The 26,346-nt window shown below is 38.2% G+C and overlaps 1 protein-coding gene across 1 annotated transcript in view; it reads right to left on the bottom strand.

The window, feature by feature from the left end:
- Window positions 1–26,346, bottom strand: part of LOC101740576 (glucosylceramide transporter ABCA12) — a 116,781-nt gene that overhangs the window by 44,428 nt on the left and 46,007 nt on the right. Inside the window, exons 8-36 of the mRNA XM_038015485.2 lie at window positions 25,290–25,453; window positions 24,721–24,981; window positions 23,943–24,195; window positions 23,618–23,800; window positions 22,212–22,444; window positions 21,697–21,910; window positions 20,929–21,105; window positions 19,852–20,084; window positions 18,933–19,078; window positions 17,968–18,098; window positions 16,573–16,764; window positions 16,172–16,383; window positions 15,483–15,718; window positions 14,721–14,851; window positions 13,677–13,865; window positions 12,273–13,000; window positions 11,633–11,882; window positions 10,496–10,678; window positions 9,477–9,736; window positions 8,646–8,814; window positions 8,139–8,305; window positions 7,013–7,265; window positions 6,215–6,355; window positions 5,711–5,922; window positions 5,212–5,348; window positions 4,600–4,730; window positions 2,553–2,765; window positions 1,452–1,656; window positions 1,099–1,239 (exon numbers count right to left, since the gene is read on the bottom strand). Of these exons, the coding sequence (XP_037871413.1) occupies window positions 1,099–1,239; window positions 1,452–1,656; window positions 2,553–2,765; window positions 4,600–4,730; window positions 5,212–5,348; window positions 5,711–5,922; window positions 6,215–6,355; window positions 7,013–7,265; window positions 8,139–8,305; window positions 8,646–8,814; window positions 9,477–9,736; window positions 10,496–10,678; window positions 11,633–11,882; window positions 12,273–13,000; window positions 13,677–13,865; window positions 14,721–14,851; window positions 15,483–15,718; window positions 16,172–16,383; window positions 16,573–16,764; window positions 17,968–18,098; window positions 18,933–19,078; window positions 19,852–20,084; window positions 20,929–21,105; window positions 21,697–21,910; window positions 22,212–22,444; window positions 23,618–23,800; window positions 23,943–24,195; window positions 24,721–24,981; window positions 25,290–25,453 (6,145 nt within the window). The remainder of the gene's footprint in view (window positions 1–1,098; window positions 1,240–1,451; window positions 1,657–2,552; window positions 2,766–4,599; window positions 4,731–5,211; window positions 5,349–5,710; window positions 5,923–6,214; window positions 6,356–7,012; window positions 7,266–8,138; window positions 8,306–8,645; window positions 8,815–9,476; window positions 9,737–10,495; window positions 10,679–11,632; window positions 11,883–12,272; window positions 13,001–13,676; window positions 13,866–14,720; window positions 14,852–15,482; window positions 15,719–16,171; window positions 16,384–16,572; window positions 16,765–17,967; window positions 18,099–18,932; window positions 19,079–19,851; window positions 20,085–20,928; window positions 21,106–21,696; window positions 21,911–22,211; window positions 22,445–23,617; window positions 23,801–23,942; window positions 24,196–24,720; window positions 24,982–25,289; window positions 25,454–26,346) is intronic.

The raw sequence follows: 26,346 nt of genomic DNA, 5'->3' as shown, positions 1-26,346 counted from the left end.
TTACTCTTCATTTCAACAGTATGTTGCTGATGTCGAGAATGTCCTGCCCCCAACAGCATCCTGAAGGCATTAACAGACCGTTATGACTGTCGGTACTTGAACCATTGTACCATGGTTCACTTGCGGACTAAATAATAATGGTTGGTTCGAAGTAAGTATCAGTTGAATGGAATATTTCAAATGTATTCAACTGATAATTATTTTTAATAAATGTATCTTTTTTATTAGATTGGTTTTGTTAATTTTAATTATGTTTCAATGATACTATGTACAGATATGGACTTGTTGTTGTTATCGGAAATAAAATAAATCATTCATTCATTCATTCATTCAATGCCGTTATTTCTAGCACAAATCTGTATTGAAAGACGTATATCTTTTCACAGAGTGCTTCCAAGCTTTGCTGTTTCCATGTACCCACCATCCAGCCCTAGAATCAGCTCCACTCTACGGTCCTTCTAGAGTGCTGATAAGTCCTTCATAAAAGAAAGTTTAATAAGTGTCTTATTTCATCTATCTCGATGTAGCTTGGCTATATCCTAGCATTGTTAAATGCTATAAAAAATATAAATTTTTTTATAAAAAAAATTATTTTATTGTTAGTCGAACTGCTCTACTGTTAGTGGCTAATAATGACCGTATTAACCCCTTCGCCTAACGAGAAAAACACCTGCGCGGCGAGCATCCTTTTGTATTATAGTTTCCTATTAATTAGTTAGCGATATATTTATATCTATATAATTCCCTCACTGAGGATCGCGACCACATGTGACATTCGTCCACAGTGTTCGGTCATTGGTGGCATGGATTGCATGTACAGACTACCATCTAGTGCTTCCCTTATTAGATCTGACCATCTGGCTAGTGTTCTGCCCACGGCGCGCTTGCCCTCTATGCGACCTGTTGTTATGACCTGTAGTTATTCATGTCTGGGAAACCGCAAGATGTGTCCGAAAAAGCTCATAACACGTTTCCGGTAGATTGTAGAGAGCCTTAGCGATTACAGAGAGTTAGCGAGAAGAGAGAGTTAGCGATAGAGCATCTGATTGTAGCACCTTTCAAATTACAACATCGCATCATCAATTAAAGATCTCTCACTTGGTAGAACGTCGAGTTGTTCTTGACTGGGCCCGTTAGAGTGATCTTCATTATTCAGGAAACCTTTCAGTAGACGAGGTACACTAGCTTGGAACGGTTTCCCGCAGAGCATTCTACCGGCGTCCGCCATGAAATCCGATCCTGGAGGAATTACAATAAATGTGGTGTAAATTGCCATTGGGAATATCCTATGCCATTGGAAATACAAAAGTCGACCATTTTAAATAGTACTTGCAACATTGAGCAGATTTTTACTAGAGCAAGATCAAGCAAATCTGGTTGCATGGTTTAAGCCTCATATTAATTAAAAATATCAATTTACAAAATTATGATCAATAATAAATTCAACTCACCAGCAAGCAAGTTACCGATAGAACTGAAATTCTGCAAACTATGGAACAAAGGTTCGTTAGCGAAAGTGCTGCTCAAGTCGGCCATGTTACTTTGTATGACAGGCAACAGTGCTGCCATCTCTGGGTATTTTGTGAAAACATCGTTTCCATTCTCTTGTGTTAGGTTCGAGGCGGTGTATAATTTTGACAGCAAAGTGTCCATTAGCTGAAAAAATGAATCTTTTGTATTAGCATATCGCGGTGTTTCTAATTTTTTTTTATTGCTTAGATGGGTAGACGAGCTCACAGCCCACCTGATGTTAAGTGGTTACTGGAGCCCATAGACATCCACAACGTAAATGCGCCACCCACCTTGAGATACAAGTTCTATGGTTTCAAGTATAGTAACGACGGCTGCCCCACCCTTCAAACCGAAACGCATTACTGCTTCACGGCAGAAATAGGCAGGGTGGTGGTACCCACCCGCGCGGACTCACAAGAGGTCCTACCACCAGTACAAAATTCTACTAAATGGTAATTGTCCATTCATGTCTCCTCCTATTCATCTTTTATAGTATTGTATTGCATTTCTAACTGCAATAGATGATTTCATAGAGGCAGAACAAATATCCTCTGGTCCTCCTTTATGTGTCCATCAATGGCGCATCATGGCTATTGTCGATTGTAATATGGCTAGCGAGGCCAAACTTTGTCGGGAAGACTCTGTTACTGGGCGCACAGAAATAAGCTAATAGTTAATCAACAAAATGCAAGAACGTTTGCAACCTTGAAAAATTGCTCGACCAAAGCCTGTTTTAAAGTATGATTTGAAAGGTACTTTACGTACGCAGCACACCGCTAACTCCCCGACGCATCGTGCTGTCTCGCTACTCAATGGCTTGCTAGCCTATGCTCCGGAAATGGATATATTCCATGATGGTTTGCAGCGATTTATTGTTGTTGTTAGGAATTACTTAAGCTAATTATTAATGCCTTACAAATGTTTTGGTTTATACTGTTAATTTGTAAGTAGATTGAATGAATAAATAAATAAACTGACACCGCTAAGTATCAGATATCTTGTCTTCTGTTTTCTACTTTAATCTATAGAAACTAACTAACCTTTCCAATTACCACACTGAAGTTAAAATTCTCTAATAGCACAGGAACAATCCTCTTGGCTCTCTGGTCCGGTACTCCGCAGAATTGTTCCACCACCGCTCCCATCACATCCTCTGATGAAACCAGGTCTAGGTCGGATGGCACGATCACTTGAGACATTGCGTCAATTTGGCAAACAAAATCGGCAACGTGAGAGACTCGTTGTGTGAAGATCTGTGAGCATTTTATAATTCTAATTTTGAGTGCTGACGCTTTTATATCAAGCGTACAATACTTAGAAATCTATATACCTAGTCAGGTCATAAATTCTGTCACGTGTTTAATGTAAAATAATTGAAACAAGTTTATTCATTATGTAACCATTCATATACCAAAATGAACTTAACAAAACATAGATTCTTATGACACTAAAGTTTATTCAAAATGACCTCCGTGATTTTGAATACAGGCCTTCAATCTGCGCGGCCAGTCGTCTATCGCAGCACGAACGAGGTCCATGTCAATATCGGCGGCTGCCTTAATCAAGGATGTCTTGGGTGACTCCAAATTGGGATGAGGCTTTGAGCACGCCTTTTCCTCCAAGTGTTGCCATATCTTGTAATCTAACGGATTCAAATCTGGACTGGAGGAGGGCCAGTCTTCGTGCCGGATGAAGTCGATTTCACGCGCCGCCAGCCAGTCTTGTGTGCTCTTCGCTCTATGAGCTGGCGCCGAATCTTGTTGGAATACCCAGTGCCTGTTATTGAACATGGTATGAGAAACAGGTTCCACAAGGTTCGTCAGGACTGTATTTTGATACACAACTGCATTCGTTTTTACACCCTTCTCACAAAAATGTACCTCTGTTAAGCCCCAATAAGAAACTCCCAACTATACCATGAGCGAGGATGAAAAATGACCTCGTTGGACACGCGGAATACGGTTGCTCGCTTCTTCACTACTGTGTGCGTACACCTTATCATTTCGTTTGTTGTAGCTCTCTTCTACGGTAAAAATTTTTTCATCCGAAAAAAGAATTTCCCGATATTTTTTTCCCGCGTACCGCTTCAACAAAGCGCGGCATCTCTTCAGTCTCAGGTCCATTAGACGAGCATTCAAACGATGTCCTGTTTTTCTTCGATATGCCCGAAGCCCTAAGTCTTCATTTAACGCCCTTTTCACCGTGGTTCTGCTTAACCCCATCTGAAGGGCCAACAGTTTCTGCTTACGTTTGGGATTTCTTTGAATTCGCGACTTCACAGCTTTTATCACTGCTGGAGTCCTAACAGACCGAGGGCGACCACTTCTTGACCTGTCATCTACACTAGAGTCTTCATTGTATCGTTTGATGGTACGATAAACGAATCTTTTGGTTATATTCAAATTTTTCAGTATGTTAAAAAATTGAATTGGCGCGTAACCGCAACGATGCAACGCAATAACTGCAACACGGTCTTCTTTAAGCGTCCACTCCATATTTAAAAATGAGTAAAATTCTAAAAGTATACATTTTTATTTTCATGAACAATTCGAAATTCAAATTCAATAAACTTTTTTGTGGCCAGAATTCTAACAGAAAAGTTTTTACTGTGTGACAATACTTATGACCTGACTAGTTATATAAAAATGAATTGCTGTTCGTTAGTCTCGCTAAAACTCGAGAATGGCTAGACCGATTGGGCTAATAATAATTTTGGTCTTGAATTATTTGTGGAAGTCCATACAAGGCTTAAAAGGTAGATAAATATGAAAATGCTCGGAATGAAATAAAAATAACAATTTTGTTTTTCCTTTGATGTGTCCCCCGTCGGACGGATTCCTTTTGTTTGTTTTAAGCTTATTTTATACAAAAGTTTAGGTCTTTTATTTATCGATTGAGGCTTTACGAAGTCTGCCGGGTCAGCTAGTTTATAATAAAACTATTATGAGCCCCGCCACATAAATTACAACTGCAGATACGAGAAACATTAGCGAAAGTGTACTTTCTAAAGAATTAAGCACACGTAACACACATTACGGTACACATAGTGCCAATATCATCTTCTGAATTCAGCTACAAATTACAAACCGGTTTCAGTTCAAGATATCCATCCTGGATCCTCGGCGCCGCCAGAGACCAGAAGTTTGTGTTGTTGATGCCAACCGCAGACAGACTAGTTTCCATGGCCTCAGAATCCGGAAAGTATTTTAATACTTGTACTGTAATAAAAAACAGCTTGAAAACGTAGAGCCCGTAGACTGCTTGTAAATTAGACCCTTAGATTCTTGGCTGAGCTCATGTTAGTCCATCAATCTTCACGAAATTGAGAAGTTTTCGGGCCACTAGATATCCTTCTATGATAAAAACAGGTGTCGCGAATAAGCGAATCGGCAAATCAAATTCCGAAGTACTTCTGATCGAAGTATTGAAATTGAAACTGTCATCTGCCCATTGTAAGAATATCGGCTAATTCTTAGGACCGCACGGTTATGCCGTCTGTAGCAAGCAGGGTGGATTATTAACCGTCTATGTATATTTATCCAGCTTTATCATTAAAATAAATGTCGTTATTCTAGTTGTGAGAGAGTCTACCTTTCTCAGATACCAAAATATATGGTGCGCGAATGTAAGTTACAAAATATGTAAGTCCGGATACCAAAAACCATTAGAAAATACCATTGTTTCATAATATACACATACATTTAAGATTCTCCTCTTCTAATAAATAGTTTTTGAAGTCGCTCATTATCTTCAATCCAACAGAAAGAGATTCCAGATCATTTTCCAGAGCGGTACCGGCCAGTAAAGGATGTACTTCTTGTATAATGCCCTGAAGACTGAGAAAGAGATAGAGATTAAAATTTGATAATTCCTATCCCGGTCTACGTAGATACTACCAGTAATGTAATAACTTTCGAATTACATATCTATTATGGTGTTTCCCGAGCGCTATGACATGTCCTTCTTCAAATGAGGCTTGTGGAGAGTATTAAGCGGTAGACAGCGGTTTGGCTCTGCCCCTAGCATTGCTGAAGTCCATGGGCGACGGTAACCACTCACCATCAGGTGGGCCGTATGCTCGTCTGCCTAAAAGGGCAATAAAAAATATATCTATTTAGGATAGGTAGTGCTTTCAAGCATTTTAGACCTATTTCAAATTATTTTTTCTGCCAGCATAAAATCAAGTAGACTTCCTTACCTATATAGCACACTGTGAACTATATCATCACTTAAAATGGTAACCACCACATCGACTATCGATTCAAGTTTTCCTTCCATCGCTCCCTTAACGTCGAGATCGCTGGCAACACCCAGCAGCCGAGCTGCATGAGACAGCACGCCCTCAATATGCCGAATTATATTTGACATGAACGAAAACTTCCAAAATTCCTTGCTTTGAAGTTTTGGTAGCTGAAAATCGGAAAGCATTTCTAGAAATCATTATAGTCGTGACTAGGAGACTTATGGTAGTGCAAGATAGAGAGGGAAGAGGTCGACCGAAGAAGACATGGATGGAGTGTGTGAATGATGAGAGATAGAGGAGTGAGTGTTGAGATGACGGCTTAATAGAAGAGAATGGAATAGAAAAATAGAAGTTATTCTAATGATATAAATGTCTTTAAACAAAAAACGAATAAGATTCGTCAAGATTATTATGTTTCATTAAGAACCAATAACATTGTACATATTTTTCCATACTTACATCAGTTAGAACGAGTGTTTCATTCAAATTGTTTTTGATTATCATCGCTATGACGGTGCAGTTATGTTTACTGCAAACATGTCTCCATTTCATTGTATTCAATTTGATATTCTCGTCTGAAGGCATTGTAATTTCACGTATCTGATAACATTACATATTTATCAATCACACTAATTACATTAGAATAAGTCGATAAAAATCTTGAAAATGGGGCATTATCGATCTGCGATACCCAGATAATATTCCAATCAGATGGGTCGTGAGCTCATTCAAATATCCATGTAAAAAAAAATTGGTTCCTTAGTGTAGGCCGTGTGAAGTCGTCGTGGCCTAAAGAATAAGACGTCCGGTGCATTCGAGTTGAGCGATGCACCGGTATTCGAATCTCAGGCGGGTACCAATTTTTCTAATGAAATACGTACTCAACAAATGTTCACGATTGACTTCCACGGTGAAGGAATAACATCGTGTTATAAAAATCAAATCTGCAAAATTATAATTTTCGTAATTACTGGTGGAAGGACCTCTTGTGAGTCCGCGCGGGTAGGTACCACCGCCTTACCTATTTCTGCTGTGAAGCAGTAATGTATTTCGGTCTGAAGGGTAGGGTAGCCGTTGTAACTATACTGAGATCTTAGAACTTAAATCTCAAGGTGGGTGGCGCATTTACGTTGTAGATGTCTATGGGCTCCAGTAACCACTTAACACCAGGTGGGCTGTGAGCTCGTCCACCCATCTAAGCAATAAAAAAAAAGGCCCCAACCGACAATCATAGGTAATTATTTTTAAATCACTCACCGATCTAAGATTTACATCCGAAGCTTCTATTTCATCAATAACATCCAAATCACTAATGACTTTATTAAGCTGCTCGTGAATATCACTATTAGCTTTGATATATTTGTTTAATGGTCCCATAACATTTAATTTATGACCAATTTTATCGTGTAACTGATTTAGATATTGAATGTCTTTTATTCCCTCTATTTCGTGTATATGTGGTAATGCAGACCGTAGGAGATGAGCAATTTTTGATACAACTGATATTGATCTGAGGGTAAAAATCTGAGATTATTTTGGTTTATTAGCCGACTTTAAAAAAGGAGGAGGTTCAATGTCACACATAAATATTGTTTTATATGTGAGCGATCCCTTAGTCATTTGTAAAAAAATAAATAATAAAAAAACAAAGTAACAGCATCAACTCTACAGGTGAAGCATTTTGATTCATTAAATTGATTTTATAATAATTTTAAATTAAAAAAATCTGTCGTGTAATTTCTTAGGGCACGATAAAAGTAAAACCGATAAATTAGATTTACTTTAAAAGAAAAACTTTCGTGATTAACTTAATAAGGGGGCGTTTTTGAATTGTCACATATAATAGAGCCTATGATCTATTTATTTCAATGTGAGTGGTAGCATCCAGGTAGCGAGGTCTATAGTTTCAGTAGCCACTAAACATCAGGAGGTCTTTGAACTTGGTCAAATTTATATGCAAGCAAAAAATGTTTCAGGCACAAATTACACATGCGAACTTTTTTTTGCTTTGAGAGGCTATTTTAGCTTCGTCCTAACAAGTAGGTGAGCTCACGGGGCTCAAACCGGAGTGTTACTAACACTGGCCCTAGCAAGAGCAGTGCTTCGCAGAATCTACCACTGGATCGGAAACGCAACTCAGTGAGAAGATCCGGCGAGAAACTCAGTGGGCTGTGTCTGTGGGTCATTCGCTTCGCATTCGACGGGTTCGACGAGGACGGTGACCGGTGCTTAAGGTACCTAAAAGCACCGTTAATGGATCGGGAGGATCCGTAATGACGTGCGCGAACATAATACCTATATTAGACAATCAATATAAAACGTATTTTTTAGCTTAACATTGAATAGCTAGTTAATAGGTTGGTATAAACCTTGAGGTACTCACAACGCAGCATCACCGAATATATTTTTAGTGACATTACTGGCGAGACATTCGCCGAGCCTAGTCGTGCTCGCGGTGATGTCCACTAGCAGATGTAGTTTTACCAGCTCCAAAAACTCATTCATAGATTTATTCAGTTCGTATTTCGTGTAATTTCTTGTTTGTATCAACTGTGAATGAAAGTTATATTAAATCTATTAATTTCTCGGTTTCCCCTTTTAATTTATTGAGATTTTTTATTATTTTTTTTTTTACTGGTGGTAGTACCTCTTGTGAGTCCGCGCGTGTAGGTACCACCACCCTGCCTATTTCTGCCGTGAAGCAGTAATGCGTTTCGGTTTGAAGGGTGGGGCAGCCGTTATAACTTGAAACCTTAGAACTTTATCTCAAGGTGGGTGGCGGCATTTACGTAGATGTCTATGGGCTCCGGTAACCACTTAATACCAGGTGGGCTGTGAACTCATCCACCCATCGATGCAATAAATAAAAAATAAATAAAAACCAACGTACCTCCTTAATTGCCATGTCCCAATGGAAATTGTTCTTCAGGGTGTTGTATATCTCAGGCATGGTCATCGACTGCATTTGACATAACAATATATCGTATTCCTCCTTCTTGAAGAGCTGGAGGTTCAGTTGTTTGAACCACGACGTCAATTGAGAACAAAGAGTGCATTGGCTGTTGGTTGTATTTCGTTAAAAGTTAACTAAGATACATAGGTGAAGAAATAGCGGGACGAAGTAAAGCCATGAGCGCCAAATTATATTGTACCTTCGAGTTTAGTAAGGATCCAATCCCTTACCCTGATATCGCCAAACGCGACTTAAAGATTCACAGGAGAAAGGGCAAATTTCTCAAAGTAGTGTATCATAGAGATTAGAGTGTTTTTTTTTATTGCCCTTGTAGGCAGACGAGCATACGGCCCACCTGATGGTGAGTGGTTACCGTCGCCCATGGACTTCAGCAATGCCAGGGGCAGAGCGAAGCCGCTGCCTACTGTTGAGTACTCTCCACAAGCCTCGTTTGAAGAAGGACATGTCATAGCGCTCGGGTATCACTAAAATACAGAGATTATAAACTGGCATATAATGACAGAACGGCCTATTGCGGATTCACTCTTTTTGGTATCGGATTGAAGGTCATGTTTAGTACGGTTTAATTGAGATTTTGATGTCTCAAGATGGACAGCAGTTTGTATGCCTATGGACTCCTGCTATATTCGAACGACCCTAAGCTCGCGATGATCAAGTCAAATAAATAAGGTTAGCATACGCAAATTCCATCACGATTTGTAAACCAGGCAAGATTGTCAAAAATATCAGTATCAGTCTCAGACTTACCTATTGTTCAGAAACAGTGTACCGGCATCAACGAAATTACTTAAAACGCCAAAGGACATCTTAGTCAATGATTCCTTGGAAAGCATGCTCACTGCGACATTCCTCAGATTGTTAATCTTGTCATCAGTAGCCCACGATGGCCTTTGAGGTGATTCGGGTGTGTCCTTGATAAGGTCAAGTTTGGACTCTACCATAGTCAGGTCAGAGCTCAGTTTACCATAGTCTATAGTCTTCGATACTTTAAGAGAGTTGTCGTAGCCCTGTTAAAGAAAAAAAATCTCTAAAATCAGGCTATAGTCAAAACCTTTCCGAACAAAAGCTATTAGAATGTATACACGGCGTCCAAAGCGTAAAAATCTCTTTTGATGAAGTCCATTGCTGCTATAATTATCCGTAACGACTTTGCTAAAGTTAAGAATACGGATGAATATTGCCGTGATCGCGTTCAATTCACGGAACAATTATAGTTAGATGTTATCAATACTACTGCTGTGGCTATCCAAAGTAATGCTTTAAATAAGATTGAAGTGGCAGTAGTTAAAATACTTTTACTGAACGAAATTTTTAAACAATTCAAAATTTTATTGGGTTCTAAATATACTAGCGCTGTTAAAAGATCCAAAGCTAATAGTTGACAGTGTCTAGGAGGAACCGTCAAATAATAGCATCTGTAATGATATGAAATAAAACAACAACAATAAATAAAACTGTAATTTGGCAGTTCGTTGATCATAGGTCGTAAAGATTGAGGATAGTTGAATATTTTTACTGGCGGTAGGACCACTTGTGAGTCCGCGCGGGTAGGTACCACCGCCCTGCCTATTTCTGCCGTGAAGCAGTAATGCGTTTCGGTTTGAAGGGTGGGGTAGCCGTTGTAACTATACTGAGACCTTAGAACTTATATCTCAAGGTGGGTGGCGCATTTACATTGTAGATGTCTATGGGCTCCAGTAACCACTTAACACCAGGTGGGCTGTGAGCCCGTCCAACCATCTAAGCAATAAAAAAAAAATTTAAACCTGTGCGGCGAAGAGCAATGGTGGTATCTCTTTAAATAGTTCATTGGCATTCTTCGTACAGAGCTGCTGCTTCATGGCGGAGAGTGCACCGGTGCTGTCTGGTACGTAGTCGGATAGATTGATACTGGACTGGCAAAACGCGTCAGTTTCGTTCACGTTTATATCACGAAGAAGACGAACTAGCTGTTGGAAAAGAAAAAACAGTTGTGTTTTTTAATTTAATTTAAAAATACAGATCATCATCATCATCATAGTCGGTTACTCTTGGCAGAGCAGTCGTGGTTATGTGGAATCCTTGTTTATTAAGACCTTACAGCTGTTCTCCATAGTCCGAGAACTCAGGCTTGGCGCACGCACTCGTGAAGTGGGCTTTTGGTAAGGATTTTCACTTGATCAGTCCAGTGCATGGGGCTTCGTCCACGAGATCTTTTACCATTGACCCTACCCTGAACAACAAGTTTCTCTATAGACTCTGCTGGCCGTCGCGAAACGTGTCCAAAATATCGGAGAATTCTGGATTGCATTGTTGACGAAAACCTTTGAGATACGGATACAGTTCGAAAAACTCAAAATGAATAGTCGTCCAGACTAAGGCCTAAGTATATCGGGTAAGATTGCAACACACAAATGATTGAGCGAAATAATAGGTAGGATGTTATTCTGGGCGTCGTTCGTGGACATGTGTTAAGTTTTTTTTTTTTTTTTTGTTGCTTATATGGGTGGACGAGCTCACAGCCCACCTGGAGTTAAATGGTTACTGGAGTCCATAGACATTTACAACGTAAATGCGCCACCCACCTTGAGATATAAGTTCTACGATCTCAGTATAGTTATAACGGCTGCCCTACCTTTCAAACCGAAACGCATTACAGCTTCACGGCAGAAATAGGTAGGGTGGTGGTACCTACCCGCGCGGACTCACAAGAGATCCTACCACCAGTAAATTCGTATTGACTTAGATATTTAAGTACCTGGCAGAGGTATTGGAATCCGGTTATGTACGGTGGGAATACGAGTATGACGGGTATTCATAATACTTAATTGCTGATGATGCTGTGTACTGTTTATTAAGATCCTAAAAAATCTATTTATATTAAAATTAATATCAACAAATATTAAGAAGCTATCTCAACTTACATGGATCCGATCAATGTTAATGAGAACATCACTGGCCACATCCAAGCTCTTCTCGACGTAATCGAAGAATGCGGATGTGTACGGACCATTTAATATGTTCTTAGCCTCATTCCACCAGTCACCTCCCGAGAGGAAGGACGTTATCACATTGTAGCTCTGGATGTTTGACTGAAGGTATTTCAAGTATACAGGTAAGCCCAAGTCGTACGAGTATTTTACGTTGTGCTTTATAGAAGAGAGTAGTTGTTTTCTGCAATATATGTAAAGCATTAACTATCGCACACGTCGGTTATGATTTAGGTTCATGACAGTGAATATTGACCGGCTGTTAATTAGGATCTTGCTTTTGTATGTGTGCGACCTCCTCGAGCGAATAATCTTATTACCAACGTTTTTGGTAATCTAATCATCACCACACGCTATTCGTCTTGAAGGACGATATTGCCAATATTCTAAAGGAATTACGACTCCAAGTTATTAACTGAAGACGGGTGGCGGCATCCATGTTGTCCATGGGTTCCAATAATCGATAACGGTAAAGGTCACTCCAGATCGTTAGACAGTTTTAAACCGCCTGTAGTCTGTCTGTCTTTAGTAATAGAATCAAATAACAAAATGCACACTTCTCGATAAAACTAACCTATCATTGAAGAATTTGTAAATGTCCGGTAAATTCTTCTTATCATCATCCTGAAGAATGTTAATTAGATTTTCCAAGCTCAACCTCGCTGCTTCGTAATCGCCATCAACGACAGTTTGTATTTTATCAAAAATGATCTTATAGTCTTGTGCACAGAATTGTATTTTTGTTCTTCTTTGACCCCCCAAAATTATTTTACTTTCATTTTTCAAATTGTCACACATTGCTTCGAATGATTCGACTAAATTATAACTTTTATTGTTAGCCCACAGTAAATCCGTTATTACATCATAGTGAAATGAAATCGTATCCACAGGCTTTCTTTTATACATATTGTTAATATATTTCAGTTCTTCTTTTGTTTTATTCTTGTCAATGTTATTATCTGGTAGCTCATCTACATTAAATCTCTGTAGTTCTGCGTCCATTTTATTGACCATACTAACGATTCTAGCTAAATAAATCATGGCGGAAATTTGTTTTTTATTTATATCGTTAAACAGAATATACTGGGGATTAGATTTTTCAATTTTAAAATTTAATATTGTATCGGCGAATTTTTCTAGTTTTCCTTGTAGGCTGTTCATTTTTATTTCGTCTTCGTTTATGAATGTTTTGTTTTGCTTGGCAATGTTTAATATGAAATTTGCTAGTTCTACAGCCTTTGTAAAAGCACTTTCGTATTGACTTGTAGCGTTTCGAGCGTCGCTCGTGTAGAAGTAGTATTGCTGGAAGAAATAACAATTATTTGTGATGTTAGTTTTGTTGAATAACATCAGGATGTTTTTCGGTGTTTTAAGTAGATGTAGTATGGTTTCCAAAAAGTTTTGTTCTAATCGTACCAATATTGGAATGGAGACATCACCTACAACTACAGTGTAATTTTCATTAAAAATAGCGACACCAATAAAACTATATTCATCTTAGTTGATAATTTAAAAAAAGTGTATAGTATATCTATATAAATAATATATTATAGTGTTTTGGTTAAAAAATACATGATCACCGATTTAGAATACTTTCAAATCTTAAGTGAGTTATAACTTTTTTTGTTTTTCTTTTTTTCTTACTTATCCTAGTGACCTCGAGGGATTATAGTAGATTTACAGAATGAGTAGGTGAGCTCACGGGGCTCTAACCAAAGGACGTTGCTAACACTGGCCCTAACAAGAGCAGTGCTTCGCGGAATCTACCACGGGATCGAAATCGTGACCCACTGAGAAGATCTGGCGAGAAACTCAGTGGGCTGATATCACGATGTTTGTCATCAAGGTATATTGGTGAATATTAATAAAAATTAATTAATCGATGTGGTTGCGATGGTGGATTCGATGCTCACATGAATATGATTAGATGAGATTAGACTCACAGAGGCTTAGTCTAATTAAATGAGATGAGACTTACCGGCTTAGCTACGATGTCAAGGAACTTATTATCCCCTCGAGGCAAAGACAGCCAGTAGATGAAGGACGGGCAGATATAGGGCTGAACTTTGAGTAAAGTGGTGGCATCAATTGTACTCCCAGCAGGAGGAACCAAGGCTGACACCACGGCCTCGCAGTCCCAAAATTGAGAAAGAGATGCTCGACGAACCTGGACGGAATTTATATTTCATAGCATATGGATCGATTAAGAGATCGTTCTCTTATCAACGTGAAAAAACTAATTTTAAAAAACCATTGTGCTCTAACTATTCTTGTTTATTTTCGACTACGTGTTAATAGCGGGCCTCGTGGCGTGTTGGTAAGTGATACTGACTGCCGTTTCGAGGTCGCGGGCTCGATCCCCGCACAGGACAACTATTTGTGTGATGAACACAGATATTTGTACTGCGTCTGGGTGTTTTACGTTACGTATTATATGTATATATTTACAATAAAACGTAATATATGTAGTATATCCGTAATCTGGCACCCATAACACAAGCATTAAGCTTAGCTTGGGGCCAGAGAAGGTTGTGTGAAAAAGCCCGTTTATAAAAAAAAGATTTGTGGTGTCGTGGGACACCGGATAGGGACGAAGTACCTTATTATAAAAAAAATAATTTAAAGTTCTATTCGAGGTATAAAGAAAATAAAACTGGAGGTTTCGCAACAACCCACGGTCATTCGGTAACGTGCGAACTTATTGTGGTACACTTCATTCACGGTTGTTTGCATAAGAATTAGTGTATTGCGTAAACGAACGCTCTGAGATCGTGGTCAATGAATGATAAAAAAATATGTTATTTTTTGTACGTTTTTACAAAGTAAAGTCGTACAATGTGTGCATTACTAATAAAAATCTTACGTTACGGACGTTTTTTCCCGGTTAGGGTATCCGTCCGCATCGTCGCATAAGGAATATCGTTCCAAAAAAAAAATTAACACAACATAACATTCAATGTCAATTTCAATCCAACATTGAATGAAATTTTAGAGTATTTAAACTGTACTGAAATAATCGAACCTGACTCATAAATCCGTAATCCCAGTAGGAGTTCAGGAGAACCGTGACGAAATCGCCTATCTTATCGTATAGAATGTAAAGCCCAGTGCTCTTCGTGAAGCCCATCACTTGTAACAAATTTGAATCTGGATCTGAAAGAACGAAATATGAGGATACAAAAATATTTTCTTCGAATTCAATTTTTTTTCTTGTTGATTTTGAAATCGATATTAAACGATACACGTGATGGTAGAACGTGCTTTTTTACTGCAAGGACCGTATCTATAGTGCTTCCTTTAGACCCCCCGAAGCTAATTGCTATCACAGTTCATATTTACTGGTGGTAGGACATCTTGTGAGTCCGCGCGGGTAGGTACCCGTGCCCTCCACCCTGCCTATTTCAGCCGTGAAGCAGTAATTCGTTTCGGTTTGAAGGGTGGGGTAGCCGTTGTAATTATACTTGAGACTTTAGAACTTACATCTCAAGGTGGGTAGCACATTTACGTTGTAGATGTATATGGGCTCCAGTGACCACTTTACACCAGGTGGGCTGTGAGCTCGTCCTCCATCTAAGCAATAAAAAAAAACAAAAAAATACACCGCAAGAAATCATCGCAGCGCTCCCTCTTTTAGACATGAGGACAAATCCTCAATTGTATTCCCATTCTTCCATTCTTCTATATTCTTTAGAGGCATGACTACATTCCTATGATTAATGAGACCTTCTCGTGAGGACTTATAATAAGCCCTACCTCTAGTAAATAGAAAACGGAATGGCCTTACCATTAACTTCCTTAAAATAGGTCAACAGATCATCAGCGATATTACTGAAGATAACTGACAGAGTTCTTATCGTGTACATCCAAGCGGTTCTGCCTGTGTCCTTGCAAGACGCGTCTATGATCCTGTTGTTACTGCACTTGATGTAATCTTCCAAGATGACGTTTAATGGAACTAAACGATCTACAGACGATGTGTTGATAGAGTTCAGGACTGTGTCTAATTTGTTGAAGAATTTCCTGTTAAATTAAGTCAATTGAAATCGTAAAGTATTTAAGGATAATACGACAAGGAACATATTGGAGTAATAAACAATTAGGGTTTTATTAAGAAACGTCTAGTAGCTGCAGCTACATTGAGTTGTCTTTTTATTTTTTACTAGCTGACCCGGCAGACTTCTTAGTGCCTCAATCGATAAATAGAAGACCTAAACTTTTGTATAAAATAAACAAAAGGAATCCGTGAAACTGAGGACACATCAAAGGAAAAACAAAATTGATATTTTTATTTAATTCCGAGCATTTTCATATTTATCTACCTTTTAAACCTTCTCTGGACTTCCACAAGTAATTCAAGACCAAAAAACAGCCAAATCGGTCCAGCCGTTCTCGAGTTTTAGCAAGACTAACGAACAGCAATTCATTTTATGTGCTTGAGAACCTTCTTACTTTTTATGATCGATTAATACTCACCGAAGTATGTCATCCCTTTCTGTAGTGTTCAGAGAATCGAGAGCGTATCTTAAAGAAGACATCAAACTTAAGTGTTCTGTTCCTTCATCATTGATAATATACTGGAACATGTCTTTGAACTTCATGACGTCATCAATCAATGAATCAAAGGTTCTGGAGAAGTTCAAGAAGATGTTCCTTTCGTAGCGGCTGCTGTTGTAGTTGTCAAGTTTCTGGGAATTGAAATACGAGGTCTAACTCTATTGCATAAGAATAGAAGCTACCCCATTCTTCAAGGCGGGAATCATGACTGCTTTGCGGCAGAAATAAGCAGAATTGTTAAGGTTGTAGATGAAGAGATCGACTTAAAATTTGCTAAAAACAAAATCATCTCATTGTACATAGTATTAGTTTTAACTTACTTGTATTTTACCCTGTTTCATTTCCAAATACTGAACCCATTCAGCTTGTAGCTCTTCATCCAAGCATAACAGTCTTTCTAGACTCTTCGTCGCAGCCTGAGACTCGATGCTAATAGGTAATAAGTCTGCTAAACTTGTGTTGGAGCATGGCCAGGTTGGTGCGCTATTCATTATGTTTATTATTGGTTCTACCTGTTTGAAGTTAAGGTATCGTTAGAATTTTTAGCGACAATGAAGGCAGCCGAATGTGTGCCCTTGTGGTATGTGGTTACCGTCACTAACGCCGCACAAAGCCGCTACCTAACTCAGTATGTATTTTAATTGCTACTGTTTATTGTTCTGATGCTTCTTCTTCTTTTCCTCCACCTTATCCCACTAGGTGAGGTCGGCCCAGAGAAATTTTCTATTCCATTCTCTTCTATCAGCCGTCATCTCAACACTCACCCCTTTCTCTCTCATACGTTATTCACACCCTCCACCCATGTCTTTTTCGGTCGACCTCTTCCCCCTCTACCTTGAACTACCATTTCCATACATCTCCTAGTCACATGCATCTTTTCTCTACGCATCACATGTCCATACCACGCTAACCGTCCGCTCTTTAATTTGTCAATCACCGAGGCTACTTTCACACTTCCTTTCATATACTCATTCCTTGTCTTGTCTATTGATGGCTATCTAGAAGATTGCACAAAGTGGGAATGAATTGCTCGCTCCAGGCATTTCAATATTGTAGTAATTGTTACGTTATAATACTCAGTGTAAAAAATTCATATTTAAAAAAAAAATATATTAAAAAATTAATAAATAATAATTTTATATGTAAAAAAAAAGACACGCCCGCTGAGTTTCTTGCCAATTCTTCTCAGGACGGAGGCTAGTTCTTGTGAATTGGCGGTAGTTCTTTTGACGTTCAACAAGTATGTACTTTCATTTATGTTGAATAAATTTTTTTTGATTTGATTTGATTTGATTTGATTTGATTTGATTTGATTTATTCTTGTCACTTCTATTTCAACACATCTATTTCAACATTCGCATCTCTGCCATATGTACTCCTCTTTCATGCTTATTTGGGAGAATTAATCGATATATATTATAGATAAGCCTAGATCGGTTGAATTTTTAATCTTTAATTAATATAATAAAAGTACTTTTGACTTTTAACATTGTTGAAAAGTGTTTTGTCGAAGACGATTTCAAAGCCCACTTAGTAATAAATTAGCAGACTCCTTAGTTAAGACCAAGCTAATGCCACTACTCCTTTGAACATTTTGAACACAGAGGACTACTTTGTATTATTTTGTAAAACTGACCTATAGATACCGCTTCGTTGTAATAACAGTAGTTAGTATTTATCGGCAAAAATCGAAGGTATGGAATTATATTACTCACATCTGTTTCGTCGTGTACAACGAGTTTGACGGCATCAACAATCAACTGTGGCACTTTAGGTATGATGATTCCAAGAGCTTCGACTGTGATCGGCGGCAAGCTTGTTGCGTAAGCTTTGCCCATGATAATACCTGTTTATAACAAATAATCATAAGTGAATTGAGATTATAAATGAGCTACTGTAATTTGCTTTGGTTAAGTTCTGTCCTTTTGTGTTGAGGTATACTACTGGCGACTGTCAATTTAAGTGGCTTTGATATCGATATGTCTAAAGCAAAACTTCATATGGTGTGGAGCGTAGGGATAGCTGCCGATTTGAAATCGATTACATGTGTACCAAATATATGGACACAGGAGCTAGCTAACGTCAACTAGACATCAGTTACTGCTGGTAGGACCTCTTGTGAGTCCGCACGGGTAGGTACCAACGCCCTGCCTATTTCTGCCGTGAAGCAGTAATGCGTTTCGGTTTGAAGGGTGAGGCAGCCGTTATAACTATTTTTTTTAGACCTTAGAACTCATATCGCAAGCTGGATGGCGGCACTTACGTTGTAGACGTCTATGAACTCCGGTAACCACTTAACACTAGGTGGGCTGTGAGCTCGTCCACCCATATATGCAATAAAAAAAAACTTAAGAATCTACTAGAGTTTATACGCATTTCAATGTGTGTGGCGAGGTCCACATTCAAACACAAGGTTTTACTAATTGCAGTGCAGTAATGGCTACCCCAATTCAAACCGGTATTAGCTTTTATAGACACTGCGCACTTAGGCTGTTTTTCAATTTTTATTTTTATGTTTCATATGATTAAGCGAACTCACAGTCCACTTGATGTTAAGTTAAGTTGATGTTAAGTTGTAATTATGTGAAACAATGTAGCGTTAGCGTTAGATGCAATTAGCTTACGGATACCTTTACTATTTAAAACAAAGCAAAATATTGTGATTTATATCAAAGCTTACCCGAGACCACGTCAATTGTCTCATGAAATACATTCAGAGGACCGTTCACGTTTTTCAGAGTATGTTTAATTTTCAACCAAGTTACGTCAGTGATGTCGAATACGCCACAATCTAAAACGTCCAAGAATCGCAGGCCGAGTTTCACACTGAAAACGGAAACAAAGACGTAGTTTTTAATTTAGTTTGATAGATTCCCCTGCGTATGACGGTTACATATGTCTGAGGCGGGTAGCCATAATACAACGCAAGATATTTGACAGATGCCTGAATCTCGCTTAGGACATTTTTAAGATGAGCTTGCATATATACAAATTCCTAACAACAACATTCGGACCGTCGGTCTACCGAGCAATATCACCCGCTCGGTGGAAGATCTTCCCTTCGTTGTTATTCCCAAATGTCTATGGCATCCCAGAGCGTATTAATAAGTGGAATAAATCTACATTAGTGTTCCTCACCAGCAATGCACTCTAAATTAGTGCTATAGTTGCAATAGTAGCAATTGAGATGGACCGGTGAGAGATAAAATGAACCTTCCCATACAACGTCTTAGCCATAGCGAGAATTAAATACCCTTTATAGACCCTGATGTTTCTCGGGGCCAAATATTTAATTCCAGAGCCAGATACCATGGTATTCCATAGATTATCCTCTCCATAGTATTTCTCGAGTGCTACATATGCTTTTTCAAGGTTAGAGATGTCCTTAGCGTTGCTGCAGTCCATGAGCCAATTACCATATGGAAGGTCTGGTGCATTCTTTTCGTAATCTCTGCTTCCGTTCACAAGCTATGTTCACGAGTGCTCATGTGCAATTTATTTAGTTAGTATATAAGGTTGGCTGTCTTAAAACTACTTGTTCTGTATTATGCTGCTGCCCTTACGCAGAGCTGTTTGACAAAACCCTTGTAAATTCATACCTCAAACGCAAGCTTCTCTGTAAGTTTCTAACTCCAAACCAGTAAGCTTCGGCTTCATCATGAAGCTCCTTCACAGTTTTCCGCGTACCTTCGTCCATTCCGTAGCTCGAGAAATCGAATAAATACGTGTAATCATTGTTAATGTTCACGTACAGCTTTTTAATGCCGTTTATTAGTTTGGTCCAGTTTATGGCATCGAGCGCACCGGGGGGCGAGCTTCGTATTTTGTTTATCTATAAAAGTTCAAATTAAATTTTACGTTAGTTTAAAGTGTCCTAGATTAGGTACTGCAGACGAGGTGACGGGGCGATTCTGGAATCTGAATCTTATATATATATTTATATATATATATATATCTTATCTATAATCTGAATCTCGGAAACGGCTCCAACGATTTTCATAAAATTTAGTATACAAGGGATTTCGGGGACGATAAATCGATCTAGCTACGATTTATTTTCAGAAAATGTTGTTTTATTCGTGTTTTCAATAATCAACTCTTCCCGACATCTATTGGCGAATAATAATACTATTTTTCTTAATTGAGGGCAACTAACCGCTTTAAAGACACAACAAGATGGCGTTATCAAAAAAAAATATCATTATCTATATTACTATTAATCATCGTAATATCTTTTATTTGGGGCACGGCGGTCTGTGCATGGGCTAAGCCACAACTTAAAGCATATTCACACTTTTCCACTCTTATTAGTTTGTCTACGTTAAGGCAACTTTTGCCACGTACCATCCGGCTATGGAATGAACTTCCCTTCACGGTGTTTCCCGAGCGCTATGACATGTCCTTCTTCAAACGAGGCTGTGGAGAGTATTAAGCGGTAGGCAGCGGCTTGGCTCTGCCCCTGGCATTGCTGAAGTCCATGGGGGACGGTAACCACTCACCATCAGGTGGGCCGTATGCCCGGCTGCCTACAAAGGCAATAATAAAAAAAAAAAAAATGTTCATACAGCCGATGTTCATTATTATAGATATTTTGCATTAAAATTACTCTGTAAAAAAAAACTTTGATTTCGAAATAAACGTGAACAGATAAGTTGCGAAAAATTAAGAATTCTCACGGCTTTGGCTATGATTGATGTGTTCTTCAAACCATTTTCGATAGCCAGTGTGGCGTCACACAGGGTTGTCACTAGTCCTGCTCTGTCGATGTTGTCAGGGAATTCCAAGTAATCCCTCGCAGTTTCGACTCCGTTACATAAAATATCTTTGCTGGCTGTCGATAGAGAGCTGTACGTCTAGAAAAGTACAGTGTGATGTGAGAATTGTGTTATATAAGGTTACGCGGGCAAACTGGTATTTCTAATGCGAATAAGTTTGAGAGACGAGACAGCCGTTATGCAAAATAATTGAGGCTTCGATCTCACGTGGGACAAGGTGAGTGGCGGCATTGATGTTGTGATGTCTACCTAGCCACCTAACACGGGGTGGGCTGTGAGTTCGCTCACCCATCTCTGTCTGCTTACTTAGTCGTGCTCTTTATTGCTGAAGGTCGTGTCTAGCTTGAAGTGCTAATCAATCGATGCAATATGTTTCTCCACGTCTTCCTGGCTTCTAAGCAATTAAAAATAAATCTGCGACGAATAATTTTACGTAACTGTTGCAGTGCTATGAGTTTGCACAGGTGGATACCACTATTATGTCAAATTTTACCAAGAGAAATCATGTGTTCTCATTTTTATGATAGGGCGGCAGTTATTCAAAAGCAGTTGTTTTAAACATACACAAAATTCAAGGTGTTTGGTAAAATTATTAAATCAATGCTTATCGAGCGATCAAGTTTGCACTGCTATTTGTCCATTAGCACAATTTAATTAGCAGAAAATCACCTTTTCCTCATTTAAAGCAGTCTTCATAACGGTGACAACAATGTCACCGTACAAGTTCTTCAACGCTGCGACAACTTGGGCTGGAGCGCTACCAATCTGCTCGTTAAGTGCTTCGACCACTGCGATCATGTCTATTAATATTGGAGCTATTTTGAGTTCAAGTATTGGATTCTGTTTGACCACTTCTTTGGCTAAAGCACCGTGGGTGGTTATTCTGCGAATTTTAATGTTATTTATTGAAAATAGAATTTCCGTGTTATCTTTTTGAACTACGATGTAAAGGTTTCTAGTTAAATGAAAGTTATTCTGTAGAAATGAAAGGGATGGTGATTTAAATTTGAGTTTTTGCTAATAATGAAAGTAAACATTTTTAAGTTTTAATTTTATATCTAATTATGGCAAAAAAATATACCCAAAATGGGTGAACGTTATAAATATTTCTCAACGCAACGTCCGCCTTGAGACATGAGGTCGTAATTTGAAAACAACAATTGTAATTTAATGAAGGTACTAACAAGATCTGGTTTCCGAGATGACTTTTCTGTTTGACCACGGTCATGAACTCCGAATCATCGGGCAAATTAAAAATCTTGTTCCATTGTATTTCCATCTTCTTTTCTTCGCCGAAGCGTATCAGAGTATTCGTGAAATTCTTTAAAATTTCGAAGTCTTTCTCTATCGAATACAATTTAGAACTTGTGTCTTGCCCCAGAGTTTCTTGAATTATTAAGGAAGCTAAGTTATTGATCTGGAATTAAAAAGCATAATTAAGATACCAATTTTAACTAGATGACGCCAAATGACCTAAAATAGCATCCATCTCTACCAGTGGGTGTCGTGAAAGGCAATACGGAATTCAGCGGAGGCCATTATGAAAAGCTTCTTATCATTACCCATGTAGTAAGTACAGTATCCCGCAAAAGTCCACCATAATTTCTTTTTAGACGTAGGACGGGTTACGCACGTGTAGGTTTTTTTTGTTTTTTTTTTTTTTTTTTATTGCTTAGACGAGTGGACGAGCTCACAGCCCACCTGGTGTTAAGTGGTTACTGGAGCCCATAGACATCTACAACGTAAATGCGCCACCCATCTTGAGATATAAGTTCTAAGGTCTCAATTATAGTTACAACGGCTGCCCCACCCTTCAAACCGAAACGCATTACTGCTTCACGGCAGAAATAGGCAGGGTGGTGGTACCTACCCGTGCGGACTCACAAGAGGTCCTACCACCAGTAATTACGCAAATTATAATTTTGCGGGTTTCATTTTTAGTACACGATGTTATTCCTTCACCGTGGAAATCAATCGTGAACATTTGTTGAGTACATATTTCATTAGAAAAATTGGTACCCGCCTGCGAGATTCGAACACCGGTGCATCGCTCAACATGAATGCACCGGACGTCTTATCCGTTAGGCCACGACGACTTCAAAACCGTCATCTACCAATTTCTGCCGCAAAACAATGATGGGGTTCGGCTTGAAGGGTGGAACAACCATTATTGAACACAGGCAGGATTGGATACTTGGATCTCAAATCTTAAGATAAGTGGTGGCGTGGTACCTGGAGTTTATACTCCAGGAAGCACTAAATGCCAAAAGAAACTCATAACCGATACTAATAAAAATCTACACAAGATATCTTAGTTTTCTTTTTGTATAGTATAGCGCTAATATCTTATAATCTAGTGGTATTAAAATATGTTAGCGCTGCAAGAGGGCTTATTAGAGCTACCAAACAGCTTCGTCGCTCTTTAGCTCAAGCATCCGATTCGTGTGGCTTGATGCAAATTTATCTACCACCAGCACAGCAAGCCGGACCTGCGGTAGACGCTTTCATGATAGACAGAACGCGCTCAGTAGCTATAACAGTAAAATAAATTTAGTTGAATATTTATAATAAAAATACTTCTGTTGCTCACATTATTTTTAACCTCGAAAATACCAAAAGATTTGATTAAATCCGATACATAGTTCTTCCAAGCGTTGCTGCAAAGCTGTTTCTTTATTGTGCTGGCTTCGTTCTTCGAGATCACAAAGAATTCAGCTATTTTATTTGTGTCGCAGAACATTTGGCCCGGGAAATTAATTTTCGATGTGAGAATCTGGAACAGGATTACTTTAAAACCGATACATTTACAAGCTAGCGTTGTAAACAAAGTCTTTTCATAATTGAAGACTAAGTTTATTGTCATTCTAATCAAAATTGTCATGAATTGTTACTATATACGCTAGAAAGGATTTTACCTGTATTCTGTTTGCATCCGAGAGAGCCTCAAAAGCTTTGCCAACAATATAGGGCGGCAATGATAGGAGGATTTTCACACTCTCTGGATGTCTAAGAGTGACGTCGTACGTGATTTTTTCCAAGTGCATGTTGATGTCAATAACCTTGTGCGTGCCTTCAATTAATTTTGACATTAATGTTGAATAGAACAGTATGTCGTGCTTCTGTTTCGCCGGTAGAAATTTTTGAACGAATGATAGTAGTTGAGAAATTCTGCGAATGAGACCAATAAGTAGGTAGGTAAATATAAGTATTCTTCTTTGATTGTCACAGTTGTTTTCATCTTGCATTCAAAGATTGATGTAGGCTTATGGTAAGACCATTGGATGTTGTCGGTTCTAGATTCAGCTGGTACGTAGCAAAAATTGGTTCTAGAGAGAAAATGTCGGTGAAAGCAGTGCTTAATAATCTTTGGATCATAATCAAAATGTATCATTAAAAAATTGAAAATTGTGAATAGAAAAAAAATTTAATCGTTGGAAACTATAGAAAATGCTGAATGCTTTTTTATCGTAGTCAATTTGTTATAATTATCGTTATCATTGCTCATTCACTACAACGATAACTGCCGTGGTATCTTCTATTGATGATCTATGGATGCAGAACCCAGAGTTTCGTAGTCAATTTGTACAGAGTTAGAAGTTGAACGCTTTCTGATAAAGGGTTCCCAAAAAGAGTTCCCTATTGTCGAAAGTTTACTGGAATTTAATATAAATAAAATTTATAAATTACACTCACACATTAAATGGATCTATTGTTTTATTCTGCTTCATATCGTCTTCGAATATACTAACAGCCCCATCCAGAATGTTGGAGACTTTCCTCAAACCACTGGCGGTCTCGTTATCAATGCTTGTGATATCAGTGCTGAATTGTTTCGAAATTATTTTATCCAAATATTTGATGCTGGTTATGGCTGTATCCGCGAATTCATTTATAGACTTAAACGATAGAGTTTCACCGAATGTTGATTCGAATAGATTTACTAGTTTTGTTATTCTGAAACAAAGAGTAACTTTGTTTGGATGTAGGTATTGAGTCAAAGCACGTTAGTAAAAATCAATGACTATGTCGGACAATGGAATCTTTAAGCTAAATTATCAGGCTATTTAGTTGTCGTCAACATTCTCATCGTCCCTTTGTTTGTATTCACCATATTTTTAACGTAATTCTCGAGTCCTCCTACTAGTTCCCTTCCAATTTCTTTTAAAGGAATAATGGAACGAAGAAATAGAAATATGTCTAATATAATCTAAATTTGCAAACTCTTGGATTAGGCGGAATAAACTTTTATTAAAATTTCTTACAAGCCTAGATCAAAATAGCTGAAGTCTCCATCTCCATAGGCGATGTTTATGATCTCCTGGGGTAAGAAGTTCTTCAGGTTGATCATACGGACTATTGATGTGAGCATGTCTCCAAGCTGCGTGATGCTTTTGTCTCCTGACAGTTTGTAGTACATTCCACCAAACTAGAAGTTGTCGAAATGCAAACTATTACATTCAAATTAATATGAAAAACAAGAAAACGAATTTAGAGACTTAGATCCTTTCCGATTATGGTATAAGTAGTTACAAATATTTTATGAACAGGTATGAGTAGAAGGGTTATTTTGATAATATTCTGAAAAGCACCCCACGCTTTTTTACAATAAAATAATTTTTTCTTACACTACACTATTTGTAATTCAAATTTATTAAAATTTATTATATACTAGCTGACCCGGCAAACGTTGTGTTGCCTTAAATAAGATTTCTAGGGAAATTCTACTGTAGAAAAAAAACCTCATTTAACCACATAATACCTCATTATATCCAAAAAATTAAAATAAAAAATAAATGTTTGGGGTGGACAACCCTTTTCACTTAGGGGTATGAAAAATAGATAGTAGCCGATTCTCAGACCTACTGAACATACTATTGATACACAAATAAAACCAAAAAAACATGGCTGAAAAATGTATAGTATTGTATAGCTCTCAAATTATATATTAAGTGTATAATCTATGATGTATAAGTGAGTAAGTAAGACAGGAGACCGGCTTCGTCCTCATCCCTACTACGTGATGTTTGCTGGATGAGTGGTGACATCTGGCGGGGATAGGTGATCAATTGATAGTTGATCAGTAGTCGACCGGCGAGGGCGGGAGATCAAATTCAATTTAAAAAAAATCATAATTAAAGGAACTTGAAATTATAAACTCTGAATAAGAATTTATCGTACTACAATTATAAAATTTGATTGCCATCTTGCAACCTTATTGCAGATCTGTGCATAGAAAAAAAAAAAAAACGGGGTGGAAAAATAGGGGTTGATCATATTATAAGAGTGAAAATTGAGAGTAATATGATTTTTTTTATTTTA

Source organism: Bombyx mori, chromosome 14 (genome assembly GCF_030269925.1).
Source record: "Bombyx mori chromosome 14, ASM3026992v2".
NCBI lineage: Eukaryota > Metazoa > Arthropoda > Insecta > Lepidoptera > Bombycidae > Bombyx > Bombyx mori.
This window is presented reverse-complemented; position numbering and strand designations above follow the sequence as displayed.